The sequence below is a fragment of the Saccostrea echinata genome, unplaced genomic scaffold (assembly GCF_033153115.1).
Source record: "Saccostrea echinata isolate AGI-Se365-2 ecotype Australia unplaced genomic scaffold, CSIRO_AGI_Sech_v1 ptg000029l, whole genome shotgun sequence".
NCBI lineage: Eukaryota > Metazoa > Mollusca > Bivalvia > Ostreida > Ostreidae > Saccostrea > Saccostrea echinata.
Window position 1 is genome coordinate 44739163 of NW_026889778.1, and position 18735 is coordinate 44757897.

Here is an 18735-nt window from a genome sequence, read left to right on the forward strand (position 1 = left end):
TAATTATTTTCCTCATCACAATATTTATTATGTATACTTTGCAAGCATATAATTTTTATTTCAAAAAGAGATTGGTGATTTTTTTTTTGGGGGGGGGGAGGGGAGGGGGGGTAATAAATAGAGGATATTCAATGTTTTGTAGTTGATATGAAATTTATTTCACGAGTGGGACAGAATTTTTTTTTTCATTTTCATGAGTGGAAAGCAAGAGTGAAAATATCAAGAATTTTTTCTCACGATACAATACATATTTCTAGGCATAATTTATGCTTGAAATACACCTTAAATAAAGCGTATCATATTGTAAACTTTAGATATTAAACTTTCATTCTATACCCAAAAAGGATCACAAACATGTCAACTGTTTTTACTATCAAAGTGAGGCATGTGAATTCCTACATGCACTACATTCAGCCTGCTGACCTTCACCTTTTTATTTTGCCTTCCGTAGAATAAAGAGCCCCAAAAGTTTTTTATTCTACCACATTGATAATAAGGCAAAAATTACATATTGTACATGAGATTTCATGCCAAATTGGTAAATTTTAATAATTTTAATAAACAAAAGAAATATATAAATTATTAAGTGATAAGCACAGTATTAGTTCTTGAAATTAAATTCATCATATTTATTATTGAGGGGAAGGAGGAATTGATGATAAAAACAACGTGATTTATTTTTTTGTCAGACATTGAATTTTGATCTGTATTCCTTGTTAACAGGCAAGGAATTATCAAAATATGGACGTTAAAGCCTAACAAATGGTATCATATCGACATTTTTAATTCGGAATATATAAAATAATGGGATTATTTCTTTGCATTTTTATAGCGACAAATGTTACGCAAAAATTATAATTTCAACAAAGTCAACAAAGCTTGAACAGGGCAGTTAAAGCAGCCAGAGTATATCTTTTTGTTTTTGATCTCCTTGACAAAATTTTGACGTTATGCACATTCCATTTGAAGATGACACTAATTCTGCAATTTTAAGGTATAAAACAACAACATGAGGCGGTCATATGTTTCCGTATATTTCTCTTCGGTCTTTTCAATAAACAATAATAATCAAAGGCATAACACAAAAAACTAGTATGTTTTTGTTCCATAAAAACGCTTTACTTAGATATTTAAACACTTTAAATCAATTTTTATCTCGTTATAACGAGATAACTAACTCGTTATAACGAGATAACTTACTCGTTATAACCAGATAATTATCTCGTTATAACAAGATAACTAATTCGATATAACAAGACAACTAACTCGTTATAACGAGATAACTAACTCTTTATAACGAAATAACCAACTGGTTATAACGAGATAACTAACTGGTTATAACGAGATAACTTACACTTTATAACGAGATAACTTACTCGTTATAACGAGATAACCATCTCGTTATAACAAGAAAACTAACTCGTTAAAACGAGATAACTAACTCGTTATAACGAGTAAGTTATCTCGTTATAACGAGATACTAACTCGTTATAACGAGATACTAGTAAACTGGTTATAACGAGAAAACTTACTCGTTATAACGAGATAATTATCTTGTTACAACGAGATAACTTACTCGTTATAACGAGATACTTACTAGTTATAACGAGATACTAGCTCGTTATTACGAGATAATTATCTCGTTATAACGAGCTTATTTTTTTTTTGTCTTATCAAAAATGAGCCTATCCGGCTTTCGTACGTTTTAACCTTTAGATGCATAAATTTTTTAATACATCAATTAATGAAAATGAAATTTTACCAAATATATTGGATTTAATTAGACAATGTTAATTTCATAATTGTAAGTTGTTTTCCCTGCAACATCGCTTTTTAAAATTACCATAGACATGTCTTTTTAATCTCGTGGTCGTTAATTTAAGGATAGCTTTATAAGCATGCCTGCAGAGGTAAAACAGCAGTACCGGGTAATTGTTGGCTTTAGAAAATCCACAGTTGTGAAAAGTAGTAAATTGGACGGGTGATTGGTCAGTTAAATTCTCACTCATTAGAGATATCATCTAGACATTAATATCTAGTCGTAATTGTACGAACGAGACATGGAGACCGGTCCTTCAGATGAGACCGTATTTATAAACCGAGGTCCCGTGTCGCAGAATATGCTGGCACGAAAAAGATCTATCACTGCTCAATGGCTTTGAGTGCCGAGTATATGTCAAAATTTGCAGCTCTCCATCGGCAAGTGGTGGCGTGTCCATATGAGTGAAAAATTCTCGAGAGGGACATTATAAACAACAAACAAACAAAAAAAAAAAAAACGAACGAGCATTAAATGTAAATCGCATAATTAATCCTTCATGGTATTACAGTTTTAAACAATATTTCATGAGAATCAAGATTGTTAAAGAGAAACTATCGATTAAGATTTTGATTTACTACCGTCGTAAACCAAGACCAAAATGTTCGACCCCTTTCTCACCGGTAAGAGAGAGTCAAATGCGGACTCCATACATTGGCTTGAGACGATGGAGTTTTTCATGCACCGTAAACATGATAAAACCCTTTGGCATTTAGCTGGCTATTTTTCTTGTTGATTTTTTTCTTAACGATTGCAATAGACCCCCTCTTTCCCGTGATCTACCCACACTGCACATATTGTCGTCCATCGGTACATATTGTCGCAGGCGATATATAATGTCGCCGGCGACAATATATATACTGAGATGAGCCTTTTTTCCTCCCGCATAATGGACGACAAAATGCTATTTTGTCGTAGGCAACAATACGTAATGTGAACATTTGCACATTTTGTCGCCGATATATTGTGTTGAAGAGTATTTACTAAGGCCGTGAAGAGAGATAGATAGAAAGATTGACACACACAGAGACAGACAGATAGAATAATAGACAAAGTGTATGGCAGATAAAATAAGTAAACAAGTTGTATTTATTTAGCGTACATGTAACTGTCAATACTGTAGGTAGAAAAGGTTTTGGTCAGAAAAGTGTGTCCAGGATTGGTTTACATCAACTATGATATACCAAGTTGCCGTAATTCTTGAGATATCTAATAAATCAGCCTATTCTTTTTTCATTGGAAATTGATATACATGTATATATATATATATATATTAGGGATGGCAATTTGTAATCGGTTAACCGGTTACTCGGTCGGAACAATGGTAATCGGTTAGAAAAATCCGTAATCGGTTAGTCGTAAAAAATTATAATATATGCGTAAACTTGAACAATTTTTCATGAAAATTGAATTTAAAATATACAAATTTAAATATCTTAAATGTTAGCATTTTTATCTATCTATTTAAGCTAATTTGGAGATAATTAAGGCTCTCCGGATTGACAACGCGGGGGTAATTGGTCAGTTTTTGAGATGTTAATTGCTGTTTAAACACCACGTCGTTACTCAACCTGTCCTATTATAATATATGCGTAAACTTGAACAATTTTTCATGAAAATTGAATTTAAAATATACAAATTTAAATATCTTAAATGTTAGCATTTTTATCTATCTATTTAAGCTAATTTGGAGATAATTAAGGCTCTCCGGATTGACAACGCGGGGGTAATTGGTCAGTTTTTGAGATGTTAATTGCTGTTTAAACACTACGTCGTTACTCAACCTGTCCTATGTTTCTTTAATGATTGTAATTAACTGATCATTGAGTACTCTAAACGGATTATAATGTGTATCTTATCTCTTCTATCCTTTGCAGTTCCCTTTCGAATTATATTAAACAAACATTGTAAATTAAGTGATAGCTCAGACATAGTTTTGATTATTGTGACAATGCAGAATGGACTTGCGTGTCATCTCTTCTGACATATAATTTTTTTCTGACATATACATGTATTTTTCATATAACTGATACTCCAGGCACGTTTCTGGGTTTCTTAATTTTTTTTCCCCATTAAAATTGAAACAACGTATATATTTGATAAAATATAAACAAAATATTACTAAAGATAATATCTTCATAGTCTTGTTTATTTGAATATAGCTTACAATGCTGAAATATATTTAGAATTTTTGATACGATTAACCGATTAATCGGTCGGAACGTCATTTTTGATACGATTAACCGATTAATCGGTCGGAACGTCTTGCGGTTAACTGATTGGCAATTCTGTATTCGATTGCCATCCCTAATATATATATTTGTTCAGTTGTAATGATTATATGGATATATTTTTTGCGTTATTCTTGTACATGTTATATATGTGCCGATAAAATTGGTGTTTGGGTTGACATTTTTAGCTCACCTCCACTACGGTAGTGTAGCTTCAAGTATCTTCAAATCATGACCCCTGTGGCTAGGTTGGGGCCACTTTGAGCGTTCAAAGTTTCACATAGGAATATATAGGAAAATTCTTTAAAAATCTTCTCAAAAACAGAAAAGCGATGATTAGTCAAATTTATATGGACGCATTGTCACTCATTGTCATGCGACATACATGTACTGACATACATTGTCGCCGGTGAAATGAAAAAGTGACCCCTGAAGAATTTGGGGGGGGGGGCTTTTTTCTAGTGTAGAAATTTGACCCCTGGTCAATATTCTCCATAGAAAAATGACCCACTTTTTTGTAGAAATTATGGACTTGAGGTCATTTTTCTCTGTGTGGATTATAAAAAAATGACCCCTAGAATAATGACCCTGTGTCATTTTTGATACAAAAACTGGTTTTGGTAGGAATATTCTTGTTAGGCAATGAATATACATAGGGGTAAAATTACGCAGCCTTTTGATATGAAGTGTTCATTTCTAAAAGTTTTAAAGTTTAAGTAACAAAAATTAAAAGGTACTATACTATTGTACTATACATGTATCTTTCATCTTTGATACAAAATGTTTTATCTCCATTAAAGGAAAACATGTTCTGTGACTATTAGAGCAAGAGTTCGCGCATTCTTAGGTTCGTATTATCACATATTATAAATAAGTTTTCACAGTTGTCATTATTTAAAAAATCAAGATAATTTTCTTAGCTGGTGTCAAAAAGAGAAACCTATTAAATAGAGAATGCATAGTTTCCATAATTGTAATCCTCTTTGATTTAGCTCTGGGTAAATAATGTGCAAAAATCCAAAAATTCAAAATAAAGTCTCAAACTTTTTTTTCAGAAGTTATAAGAAAGGTTAACGTTAACATTTGGACCCTACCCAAATAAAACTTCATGAAACAAATGGGCGATTGCTAAGGAAATTAGATCTCATAAAGATCTTTTCGAATTTCTTTATTGTTCTTCTCATAGAAATGTAGGAAAGATTAAATTTATGAAAAATAACAGACATGACAAAATCAGTATGCCTCTGACCTTCGAACTCAGGGTCCAGGCAATATTTATCACCAGGGTGGGACCAGTGCAAAAAATAATAATTATTGATTTTAAAAAAATCTTGGTCCCACACCTTAAAGAATGAAAAAAGTATATGATCCATCCTCATTTTGTTTAGAAAAGTCAAATTAATATTTCTACATATATAACATGATCTGAATTATCATCAGCTATCTAGAGGGGTGGGGTATAGATGACTATCAATTGTAGCTACATACTCCATTCAGTTGAAGTAAAATTGGCATTTTCCTTTTCAGAGCCAAAATGTTTATGTTTTGGAAATTTAAATGTGATTTTGGGATAACATGCAACTTGGAAATGTATAAAAGACGAGTTAAATCATGTATATAAAAATATATGAACCATATTGCATTTGAGCGATAGAGGAAGATGAGGGATACCTCTAATAGCTTTGGTACACACCTTGCAAATCTGATTATCCCCTCGCAACGTATTTGGAGGGATATAGTAACGCAATCGATCGTGTATATGTGTGTGGGTTATGTCCTGTGCGAAACGGAAGTGACGTAATTTGCATCGGGATCGATTTCGAATGCTCCCTTGCATTTATAGAGAAGCTCTTTGCTAGGGATGCTCCTCTTTGCGGTGTCCTTGTTAAATTTAATTTTTAATATGTATTTACAGGCGTGAATAATTAAACTAAAATTTCTTATTGCTACTGATTTAGAAAAATAGAGCTTCTGATATTTAATGAAAACTTGAATTTTCATAGAAAGCATGGATCCAACAATCATCATCTTAGGGTCAATCAATTCATATGGTTGTATTCTCGTAATTGACCATAACTTTTTCTTTTCTTTTTCATTGAAACATGGCAAATATGGTGTTGTTTTACTTGTTATAGCATGTAATTTCTTAATCTAAAATAATATATTGTAAAAAGACCTGAATTTCCATTGACAGCGTCTATAATCATGTAAAGGTCAGTCAATTGCTATTCGTGTGTTCTCTTAACTAACCATATAAGGTAAATTTGGTATTATTTTTCTTGTAATAAACCACCATACATGTACTTTCTAAATCTAAAACGATATCTTAATTTCCAGACAATTTAGAAATGTTAAAGGAGACAGATGACAGATTAGCACTTAATGTCAGGTCTAAATAGTTGAAGTTGAAAGGAACCAGTGATTCTATAGGGTTTCTTTCAGGCTTATATATTACTACACATATATGACTATGAAATGTTCTCCCACTTTTTATGTTTCGTTTGACCAGGCGTCAATGATTTCAGTTAAGGAAAGTGGTCTGTTACCAGCTTATCTTTTGAGATTTACAAACCAATCTTAAGATATACGATGCATATATTTTAAAAGACGTTTTACAGATCAGGCCAACTTTTTGGTCTGTTTTCAGTTTATAAAAAGGGGTACACAAACCAAACTTCCTCCTGAGGTGTATCTACATATCGATGATCATTTCAATGGGTGCTTTGTATGCTTCATCTGGCCTACATTTTATGCTTCCGTGATTCATTAAGAACAGTTTCAATTTTGTCTTATCACAAGGAGTTTACAAAGCAAACTTCCTTAGCGCATCCCTGGATGTTCTGTTTAATACATTTGTACAAATCTGCATTCTCTTTGAGTATGTCCCACAGGATCACAAGTGATTTGATGAAAATTTACCTCAAAGAAAAAAAAACTATACACTAGTCTGATAAAATGATATGTGTTTTTAAAGCTCCTATACAAATCATAATCAATTGTATGCTATATATAACTGTTTTTGCATCCATACATGGTTTGTGGGATATCTCCCACAAAGAATATATATATATATTGCTATGATATGGTTTGTGGGTCCCTACCCACAAGTATGCTGCACTTTACCCCTTAGGAAACACCTCTAGTTCTCACAGGTGCTTTGATGAAAATTTACCCCAAAGAAAAAAATCTATATACTAGTCTGATAAAATTATATGTGTTTTTTGAGCTCCAATACAAATCATATTCAATTGTATGCTATATATAATTGTTTTTTGAATCCATACATGGTTTGTGGGATATCTCCCACACAGAATATATATATATTGCTATGATATGGTTTGTGGGTCCCTACCCACAAGTATGCTGCACTTTACCCCTTAGGAAACACCTCTAGTTCTCACAGGTGCTTTGATGAAAATTTACCTCAAAGAAAAAACCTATATACTAGTCTGATAAAATGATATGTGTGTTTTTTTTTAGCTCCAATACAAATCATATTCAATTGTATGCTATATATAACTGTTTTTGAATCCATACATGGTTTGTGGGATATCTCCCACAAAGAATATATATATATATATTGCTATGATATGGTTTGTGGGTCCCTACCCACAAGTATGTTATATATAATTATCTACTATAGATCGCTGTGGGACTCATACCCACAATGTAATGACCCACAACGTTATCTATAGCTTTGAAACCAAATATGAGAAAACTTTATAATTTTTCTATATTTGGGATCTACATCAAAAACTATTCTTAAAAATGTGTTTCCTTTTGAAATAAGCCTATTACAAATGCAGGGTCCCATAAACCATGTTTATGTGACATGACCCGCAAACCACGTCAAGTACGTATATATATATATATATATATATATATATATATATATATATATATATAAATATATATATATATATATATATATATATATATATATATATTCTTAATAACCTGAAGATAAATAATCAGTGTTATTTTGAGTCAATAAGGAAATTAACATGTATTTCCTTGTTCACAGTGTTTGACATATTGCTTGTATCGTTCTGAACATTGATCGGATGAATAATTACCTAAGTACATTGGCAATGTTCCTGGTTATTGTATAGAATTTTTCAAGAACTTTTGAGTAGGTTTAAATGTACTAAACAGCCTATATTCTGAATCTTTTAACCTACCAATCGAACTTTCTTTTTTAGATTTTGTCAAATAAGTTTTTTTTTTTACAATTCTTAATGCATTTCCTATGTAAAATATAGATAAAAAGGATCTACATCATTTTTCACCATAATATTTCTTCAAAACTCATTTATTTCATACAGTTTTTGTATTATATGCATTATTGTATCTTCATTTTCTATGGCTGAAAATGTATATATAGAAACAAGACATGGATATAAAGGTGTAAAGACGAATAATGACCCCCATAGAATAATGACCGGGGGTCATTTTTCGCCATCTAATAATGACTCCCTGTCATTATTCAACGGCGAAAAATGACCCCCGATCATTATTTTACGTCGAAAAATGGCCCTTTTCCCCGTAGAAAAAGTGTCATCACCCAAAAATCTGCATACCCTACGTGACGAAAATGACCCTCGTAGAATAATGACCCCTTGTGCATTAAAGTTGAAATTTATAGGAGGCAAAAAAAAAATCTAGAGGTTGGCCAAAATCCTCATCTGAGCATGTCAGGCATGGTATCAAAAGGGGAAATGGGGCAAAAATGACAAGTTACCTTAGAAATATCTTTGATGAACCCCTCAAAAAGTTTATTGATGTAACAGACTCGTAGGAAGCAATTTCAGTTGGGGGGAGGGGGGGAGGGGCACAGCCATATATTTTTCCAAAATTATTGGGGGCACGCCCCCCCCCCCCGTGCCCCTGGTTCCTACGGCCATGTGTAAGGGGGATTTCCTTTTACTCTACTTTATGAAAAAGTTGGGGTAGGGCAACCAGACTCGCAATGAACATGTTCAAGCGAAAAAAAAAATAAATAAATAAATTCATGAAAATAGAAGGGGAAGGACACCCCACCCCTGATTCTATGCGCCTGAATGTTATGTTCACCTTGTCAACTCAAGTACGAGAGATTTTTTTAACTATACTGTATAAAAAAGAGGGGATGTTTACAAGACTTTCAATGAACTTTTTCAAACTAAAATTGCTCAAACTTGCATTCAGAAAAAAGGGGTGGGGGGAGGGGGCTATACCTCCCTCTTCTCTGATTCTTTGTGCCTGAATATTATGTCCACTAGAATTCGGATGCAGGTGAAATAACTTTTCAGAATTGTTTTTAATCTATTTTTAGTTCAATGTAGGGAAAATAAATCCTTATGTTCACCTGGAAGGTCAATAAAAATGATAAATTGAAAACATTAATGTACATGTACTTCAATATACACTGTATTGAAATGTTTCCATATTGATGTGACAAATGTATCACTGTTTTAAAGTGGATTTTTAAATAAAAATTATTTCTCTTACATGTATGTATCCTATTCTTAGACGACCATGTTAACAGACTTAAATGTACATTATACTTGGATTCTTCTTTATTACTTCAGTCTATATATTTGAAAAGAAATTCCCATATAGATCACTGTTTATAAATAAAATTGAATGCACATTATACGATTGTATATACATGTATTTCAAACATGCAGAAATTTTATGTCCTTCTTATGTTTGCCTCGTCTGCTTCATATTTGGACGTTCTTCTGACTGTAGACGATATAGACCAACTAACAACTAAATTGTCTGACAAACGGGATGACTTCAGCTTTTTCCATCGTCAACTTTCCTTATTTATGTAGTAATATTCCGCTATCATTTGCATATGATGTTTACGTCTACCAACTTATTCGATACCCAAGAGCACGATTAATTTTTAAATCGAGGCAGGCTACTGACAGATACGTGTAAGTTGATGTTACAGGAGTTTCGACAACCTCGTTTAAAGTCAGCATTTCGTAAATTCAGTGGTCGTATCAATGACCCTGTCAACAAATATAACCTATAATTCGGTCAATTAATTGGCCTTTGTTTTTATACTAATTTCAACAACGGAATACCCCGTTTACCTGATTTGTTCATAGGGCTCATGGCGGGTGTGACGGGGCAACAGGGGATGCTTACTCTTCCTAGGCACCTGATCCCACCTATGCAATTTTCGGGGGGCCTTTTTTGCCCTGTTAACAGAACTGTATTGTTTGTGGATATTTTTAAATCAGTACTGTTCGTTATCTTCACCTTTTTTCATTAGGAAATATATCCACAGTGCATCGTTCGCACGAGATATTATGTCATTTGCGATACATTCTACCTCATATATATATATATATATATATATATATATATATATATATATATATATATATATATATATATATATATATATACATATATACATATATATATATATATATATATATATATATATATATATATATATATATATATATATATATATATATATATATATATATATATCTTTGGAATAATTTATTCTTATTTTTCAAACAATGTTCGTTGAAAACTCGTTGTCATATTAAATTTGATTATCGTTACATATATATAAATGTATGTATATAAATGATATACAATGTATAACATGGTGTACATAAAATATAATCTTCTGACAAATTTTTCGTACTCAATAAAATTGTCATTTAATCCTTCTGAACATATATGACAACGTACAGTTGAGTAATTAATGGCCTTGTCCCAAATTATCTGGTGCGTTACGTTTAATGGAACATTATTTTTAATTCTGCAACCAGATTTGCATAGATAGGTGATTTATGAAATCGAGTAAATAAATAAAGAATGCCTTGACACTTAAAATTTTACAAGGTTATGTCAATAAGTAAATTTAAAGTCATAAAATCAATATTCAAGATTTTTTTAAGTATTAATCTTTTCCAACACATTCCTTGTTTCATTTCTTAAGAACATGATCCCACTTTAATTAATCAGTCAAAGTCGTAACGTGTTTTATGTTATACGACCTCACTATCGTATTTTATGTCTACTAGATAAATACAGTGTTCAGAGATTGAAGTACAGAAAATACATTTTTTAAAAAACACTTCATACGCTTCAATGCAGTAGTCCTATGAGAAATTTTAATAATAGAATTCGATATTTTTACTCTGCAGAAACAAATTAGTTAAATTCAAAATTCGAAGATATCTATTTTTCGGAACAGTGTATTAAATAGCATGCAAAACAGAGGTATACGTACATATGAACGAACATTTTGCGATTTATATTGTGAACGTTTAAAATACAAACTGCCACATTGACAAACACCAGCGGAACAAATATATATCGATTTGTTTAACACGCAAGGATTTAACGATAAGATAATTTAACGAGAAGTAATTCAGACATATAAAAAATGCCTGCTGTTGTGAGGTATTTTGATAATGACCACGATGGGGACGTGTGTGTCTGATTTATAGGTTTCTATTGTCTGAGATTTATCTTGATATGGCTGAACCAATAAGGTAAGTGAATGGACATTATTTGTTATAGATCTACAAGATCTCATATTATTATCTGAAATATTCATAAGAAACTAAAAAGGAAAAATAAACACATTTCAGGTTGCTTTAAGGACACCAGTAAGACGGGATAGTACATGTAACTTAATTTTTTTTTATCCTGGATAGTATATTATTTTTAAGCAATTTTCTATGCTTCTGGAGCAAAATCGCACAAAAATTGTACAAAACAGAGTCAAGTATTTATTTAGGCATGCACATTCTTTTCTATATTTTTGAAAAGAAAATGTTGAGGGAAAAAAACAACTGAAAACGTAATTAAGGGAAGCCCAATACCGGAATGGATTGTTTCTCATACCGAACTTTTCATCCTACATATTACATGTATATTGAAGAAATAATTTAAGACATTCATTTCCACTCGTTTACCAGGAAGTAGGAGTCAACTTATCTTCCCGAGATTTTTAAACTTACAAACAATCGCAAACTCTGCACTTTAATCGAGAACTTTAACAATTAATGGGTTTATTAATGAGATATGATCATTTTTTTTACATTGGATATTATACATGCCATTTGTCTCAAAATATAGGAACCATAGCAGTAAATTGATAGTTTAACTTATAAGATATATTCCATCGTATTTACTACGTACTCATAATTTCTATTCGGAGGGTTTTAAGTTCATTTCCTCTATTACTAGTAACTAAACAAAGAAAATATAATTAAATTTTCATTTAAATTTTAAACCCGTCTGATTTGCTCTGTATTGATTTTTTTCTTAATACAGGAATTCAAAAATTATCTAAATTGGCTCCGTGTTTGTAAAATATTTGAAAAATTGTAAATTAGAACACTTCGAAGACGATTATGTTAAGAATAGTATTTGGGGGAAAATTTAATAACACTTTAAACATATCGATTTTTTTTTCTAGTAAGACGGTTCATACAAAGACAATAGTTGCTTCTATAGATATAGGAACAGCCTATACTGGATATGCTTATTCCTTCAAAACCAACCCATACGACATCACGGTGAGAAAATGGACGACAGATGGCATTGTTTCACCTAAAGCGCCATCTTCTGTCTTGCTAACACCGGAACTGAGTTTTGATTCTTTTGGATATGAAGCGGAAAAGAAATTCTCCGATTTATTCGTGGAAAAGGATCATAAAGACTGGCATTTCGTCCAAGGTTTCAAAATGGCCCTTAATGAAAAACAGGTACGGCTTTGATCTAGTAACTGAACAATTAGAGAAAAAATAAATATTTACATTAATATGGATTTATTCATGTAGTATTGTCGATATGGCGTCAACTTTTAGGAATTGCATGGCGTAAAAATATTCATAATAAAGTAACTACAACTGTATATATAGTTGATTTTTATTTTCTACTCTAATATTCTTCACAAAATGGGAAACTGAAAATGGAATTTTTAAACTCATATTATATCTTCCGCAAGGGTAATATTAATCCACTTTTTCGGGTTTTTTTTTTTTTTCAGAAATTTGATATAAATTTCCTGAATATAACTGATATCCAGAATCACTTTGTCCCAGCTAGAGCTGTGTTTACTGGGGTGATAGGTTATCTAAAGAACGACCTTATGGAGCAACTTACGAGTAAAGGTCATGAACATGAAGTGGATAACATTCAATTTGTTGTCACTGTTCCTGCAATATGGAGTGACGCTGCAAAACAAGCAATGGTGGATTCTTCAGTGTGGGTATGGTACAGTGTTGCTTCATATGTTTGCTCTGGCAACCACTATACATTTCTATCATCCTGCAAAGAGAAAATAATTTAATTAATAAGCAACTGTTAATTAAGTTATTAGTTTTCACTTTGCAGAAAGAGGTTGCCAGAGATTCCATCGTGTTTATATACAACAACCTTTAAAGAAACAGAGTCCACTTGCCCTGCACTTACCCTATACTAGTCATAATTATATGCTAAAATGGATGAATTTACTAATTATACAATGCAGTCTTTAAAAGATATTTTTTCCACAATTTTTTAGTCATCACTTAGTATCTAGGTCAAAGATATCAATATGAATGATATGCATTTTCTACAACTGAAATTACAAAGGGACAAAAAGAAGAAATACTAGGTTTATAAGAATCATGATAAAAGTAGAAGCGGTTGGGGGGGGGGATGTCAATATTGCGTTAACATCTCTTATTATTTTTTTATCGTTTACCTTGATCTTTTTTATTCATTCGTGCATAGTAATTATATCGGGCACATGTTCAATTTATCTATCCCATTTTCCATCTAGCATAATGCAACAACTCTTTGGCTCTTATATCAATGCTATTTTCTGGATTGAGGATAAAAACATCATGGTAAATTTAACTTTCTCATTTAAGAATTTCACATCAGCATCATACTAGTATTATGCATTCATTCTCCTATTTATTTATACAGGCCCGTAGGAAGCAATTTCACTTTGAGGGGGCACAACCATACATTTTCAGTTGAGGGGGCACTATTGACTTCCATAGTATTCTATATATCTATAGTATTCTATATAGCGGCAAAATTATTGGGGGGGGGGGGGGCACGCCCCCCCGTGCCCCCCCCCCCCCGGTTCCTACGGCCATGTTATATAAATGCAAGCTTTTGCTTTCAGCAATCTGCACATATACAAAATTCAGCATTAATGCTCTAAGGTTCATAATATCATTCAAATATAGGCAATAAGGAGAATCAAGTGTTAAGCAACTGAGCTCATTCAGGGCCCTCATTGTTTCGCAAAAATGTATTTAATTACCTACGAGGGCTGTTCGAAAATTATTGAGACTATTACTTTAACTCCATAAAGGGCAGAGATAATTTCAGGAAAATTCGTCAACATTTTATATAGAACGAATAAAGCAATTACATGTATACAAAATTTCTAATTTAAAGGGTAATTAGATAAGTTCCGGTGAAATAATAAACATGCATATATCTATTGACCTGGAGCAGCATTGCTACGTCATTTTAACGTCACGTCAGCCGGAGATGATTTTGCATGTGTAACGGTCGGGAAGCGTTTACTCTTCTTTCTTTGTTATCATAATTATATACCCTACAAAATCAAACTGTCTCTTTTCTTAAACGATTCTTTAGAAAATGTGTGCTGTTGCTTCTCTATTGTAAATTTTCATGCATCATTTATATAGGATGACTTAGCATCATGCAGTGACGATTTATGCAATGCGGGTCAACGTTATTAATTCCGTTACGGTAAAATTGGTGGTCGTCCGGAGCTTTTGATTTTACTGTAGTTGAATTATAGGTTAGAAACAAGATGTGTTTGTGAAACACTGATGCCCCCGTATGGCAGCTTATGGCGAAGGTTAAAGTTTCTCAAATGCAAGTCAAAATCCAGGCCAAAAGATAAAAAATGTTGATACCCAAGAAAGATCTTGTCTCGAGGAATACACCTGTGAAATTTGAAAGACCTAGATACAACTGTTCAAAAGTTATGGCGAAGGTTAAAGTTTTTTAAATAAAGTCAAACGTCAAGGTCAAGGTCAAAGTGGTTGGTATCCAAAGGAAGGTCTTGTCACAAGGATTACATATGTGAAGTATGAAAGCCCTAGCATCAACCATTCAAAAGTTATGGCCAAGGTTAAAGTTTTTCAAAAGTAGGTCAAACTCCTAGGTCAAGGTCAAAGGGTCAAAGTGGTTGGTATCCAAAGGAAGGTCTTGTCACAAGGATTACATATGATAAGTATGAAAGCCCTAGCATCAACCATTCAAAAGTTATCGGCAAGGTTAAAGTTTTTCAAAAGTAGGTCAAACTCCTAGGTCAAGGTCAAAAGGTCAAAGTGGTTGGTATTCAAAGGAAGGTCTTGTCACAAGGATTACATATGTGAAGTATGAAAGCCCGAGCTCCAACCATTCGAAAGTTATGGCCAAGGTTAAAGTTTTTCAAAAGTAGGTAAAACTCCTAGGTCAAGGTCAAAGGGTCAAAGTGGTTGATATCCAGAGGTAGGTCTTGTCACAAGGAATACACATGTGAAGTTTGAAACCCTAAGCATCAACTGTTCAAAAGTTATGGCCAAGGTTAAAGTTTTTCAAAAGTAGGTCAAAGTCCAAGGTCAAAAGGTCAAAGTTGTTGGTATCCAAAAGGAAGGCCTTGTCACAAAGAATACACATGTGAAGTTTAAAACCCCAAGCACCAACTGTTCAGAAGTTATGGCCAAGGTTAAAGTCTCATAAAATTTTGCAAAAGTGGGTCAAACTCCAAGGTCAAGGTCAAAAGGTCAAATATGATGGTACCCAAAGAAAGGTCTTGTCACAAGGAATACACATGTGAAATATGAAAGTCATAGCTCCAACCAATCAAACGGACAAACAGACAAACAGATAAACAGACAAACAGACAGACAGGACAAAAACAATATACCCCCGGGATCTTTCGATCCGGGGGCATAAAAAATATATACCAATGAAATACATGTAACAAACCCTTAGACATGTTTTTTTCTCGTTGTTATTGTTTTAGCAGGTTGGTCAGTTTTACATAGTGCTACACAAAATTTTAGGTCTCTTGCTGCTCTGCCTTGACGTCAAAATCCATTTTGTCGTCGTTATCAGATTTCTTTACCGGGCTTAATTTTTTAATGATCTCCGTATTTCTGATCAGAATTCTAACAAACTTGCACAACATGAAGTCAAAATAAAATTTGAAAATTATATACATATATTGAATTATTTTCGCTCTTATTATGGGTCTACCGGGGTGTTGAACATTGGCGTTACATATTTTCATTATCTGATTTCGTGACTGCGCCGGGTACCCCTACCATTGACACATTTATATACAATTCAAGAGAAGAAATTTAATATTTGTAAAGTATTTCTTGCTTTTATGAATTCTTAATGTTTGTTAAACGTACATGTATATGCAAATTTTCACCGAAAGACGTTTATTAGAAAGAAAAATATACAAAATGTCTCAATAATTTCCGAACAGTAATATAATTATTGTCTGCGCATGATAAGTCGACTGCAGTAATCTTTGATATCATTATTAATCCAGGACGATTCTACTCATTTTCCAGTATCACAGGTCACGCAAAATCAATAGTGGGCCTCTACATGGGAGGTGTCTTTTGTAGAGGACACACGCAGAAGGTTCATATATGAAAAAAAATATTTCTGTTGATGACCCCTAAGTTTTGGAACCGTAGTTACATGTACCATTCAAAGGACCCTGGCCACAACCGGTCCAATCCATGTAATTGTGGAAGGAAAAAGTATCCTGACAAATGCTTGAGGGTGTATTAATCATAAGAACTCATTTCGTAAGGACTTATTTTCAGGTAGGAATCAAGAAGGAAAATCTAACAATAGCTTATGAACCGGAAGTAGCAGCAGTGCACTGCCTGACAATTCCAGCCAATCAAGTCACCGTGAGAACAAAAGAAAACATCGCCATGATGTTTCAGCCCGGGTGTTGTTTTCTTGTTTTGGATCTCGGTGGTAAATCTCTATACATTTGAAAATATCAACTCTGATCATAAACTCCACGAAAAAGGAATTTTTATAATCAAAGTAAACTGAAAATTTCTCTCTTAATTTAAGGTGGAAAAGCTGACATTACGGTGCAGAAGGTAGAGAGGGACGGAAAATTAAGTCAACTTTACGCTGCCTCTGGTGGAAGCTGGGGCGGATCATGTGTCAACAACTCGTTCTTTCAGGACCTCAAGAAAAATCTAGGAGATAGAGTATATCAGGAATTTATGAAGAAAAATGTAGGAGATTATTTTCATTTAAGGAACCAGTTTGAGAAAGCAAAACGGAACTTTAAAAACGATCAAGAAATGGTGAGTTTGCACCTTCCTTCATCTTTAGAAAAGATAACGGCAGAGATTTGTGGTAAAAATATTGGAGAAATTCTCAAAGATTTGGACACATGTAAGAGTTTGGCTTACAGCGATGGAAAACTGAAATATACTGCAGAATACTTCAAGACATTCTTCTTTCAGACAATTCAATCAACCGTTGATCAAATCAGAAAGGTTTTAAAAAGCAGGAAATGTAATGAAGTAAAATATATCCTCATGATTGGAGGATTTTCAGAATCAGATATTGTTAGGACCAGAATAAAAGAAACGTTTCCGGGTGTTCAAGTAATTATGCCTGAAGACGCTGCACTTTCCGTCTTAAAAGGGGGTGTACTCTTTGGACATGCGCCAGACACTGTACGGTTTCGAGTTTGTCCGCAGACGTATGGAATATCTATGCATGATTATTTCAATCCAAATGTACATGACTTCTCCAAAAGTTGCAAAGTTGGAAATGTTCAATTTGTTGTTGGATGTTTCGAGAAAATTTTTGAAAAAGATGAAGTGATAGAGGTCGGTCAGAAAAGAAAAATTCGGGTTGCTGAGGACTTCACCGAACAACCCGAGAATGCGAGAACACAAAATAAAGAAATTGAGATGTACTCTTCAGTTGAAAAAGATCCAAAATTTGTCTCAGATCCCGGATGCATGTTACAAAGCACTATCGTTGTATCGCCACCTGGTGGGAGATGGCCAGATGTTGTCAAGGGGAAAATAACTTTTGAAGTGACAGTAACCGGATTAAAGGTTTCCTTCAAAGATAGAAATACAAAATGTTCCAGCGGTGGTGAAATAAAATTCACTGAACCATCGTCGTCAGACAGCACAAGTCCGTTAAATCGATCCTTCAGGAAAGATGTTTCGTAATTAAAGTTTTGTTTTCAAATTTCAACAGTATTTTGAATAATTCACCCAACTTCTTGATTAAGGTATTCGAAAAGCATTAGAAAACGTGACTTACGCCATTTCGATGTTTGTCGGAATGTGTCGGATATCAATGATAATATTTATATAAACTCAGTAATTATAGCACATACCTATTATTTGCAATTTTATTCAGTATTCGTGCCATTAAAGATTAAAATGCTCTATTTCAATGTTTTCATAAAATCTCGAACTCGAGATGGTGGTAAATATTCTGCAATGGCGGTGCCCATGGAAAAAGTCTCCAGGACTACCGAGGCCAATTTACCTCTGATACATGTACATGTAAAGCCAAAGCACGAGGAAGAAAAACAACGCTAGGCCAAAGAAAGTTCTGGAAACATTGTTGTGAATCATAGTTATCTCATTGTCTACATTCATGGTGATACAATGTAATAAA

General features: G+C 33.1%; 1 protein-coding gene across 1 annotated transcript; it reads left to right on the forward strand.

Moving 5' to 3' along the window:
• Positions 1 to 11523: 11523 nt before the first annotated feature.
• On the forward strand, positions 11524 to 18475 carry LOC133194867 (heat shock 70 kDa protein 12A-like). Its single transcript, XM_061330773.1, has 5 exons — positions 11524 to 11564; positions 12497 to 12785; positions 13070 to 13291; positions 16887 to 17046; positions 17149 to 18475. Exons 1-5 carry the CDS (start codon positions 11548 to 11550, stop codon positions 18276 to 18278), a joined length of 1818 nt encoding a protein of 605 aa, XP_061186757.1. The 5' UTR covers positions 11524 to 11547; the 3' UTR covers positions 18279 to 18475.
• Positions 18476 to 18735: the final 260 nt, after the last annotated feature.

Coding starts and splice junctions, on each gene's coding strand:
- LOC133194867 (XM_061330773.1), top strand. Junction 12,786..13,069: donor TGGCCCTTAATGAAAAACAG/GTACGGCTTTGA, acceptor TTTTTTTTTCAG/AAATTTGATATAAATTTCCT. Junction 17,047..17,148: donor TCTTGTTTTGGATCTCGGTG/GTAAATCTCTAT, acceptor TCTTAATTTAAG/GTGGAAAAGCTGACATTACG.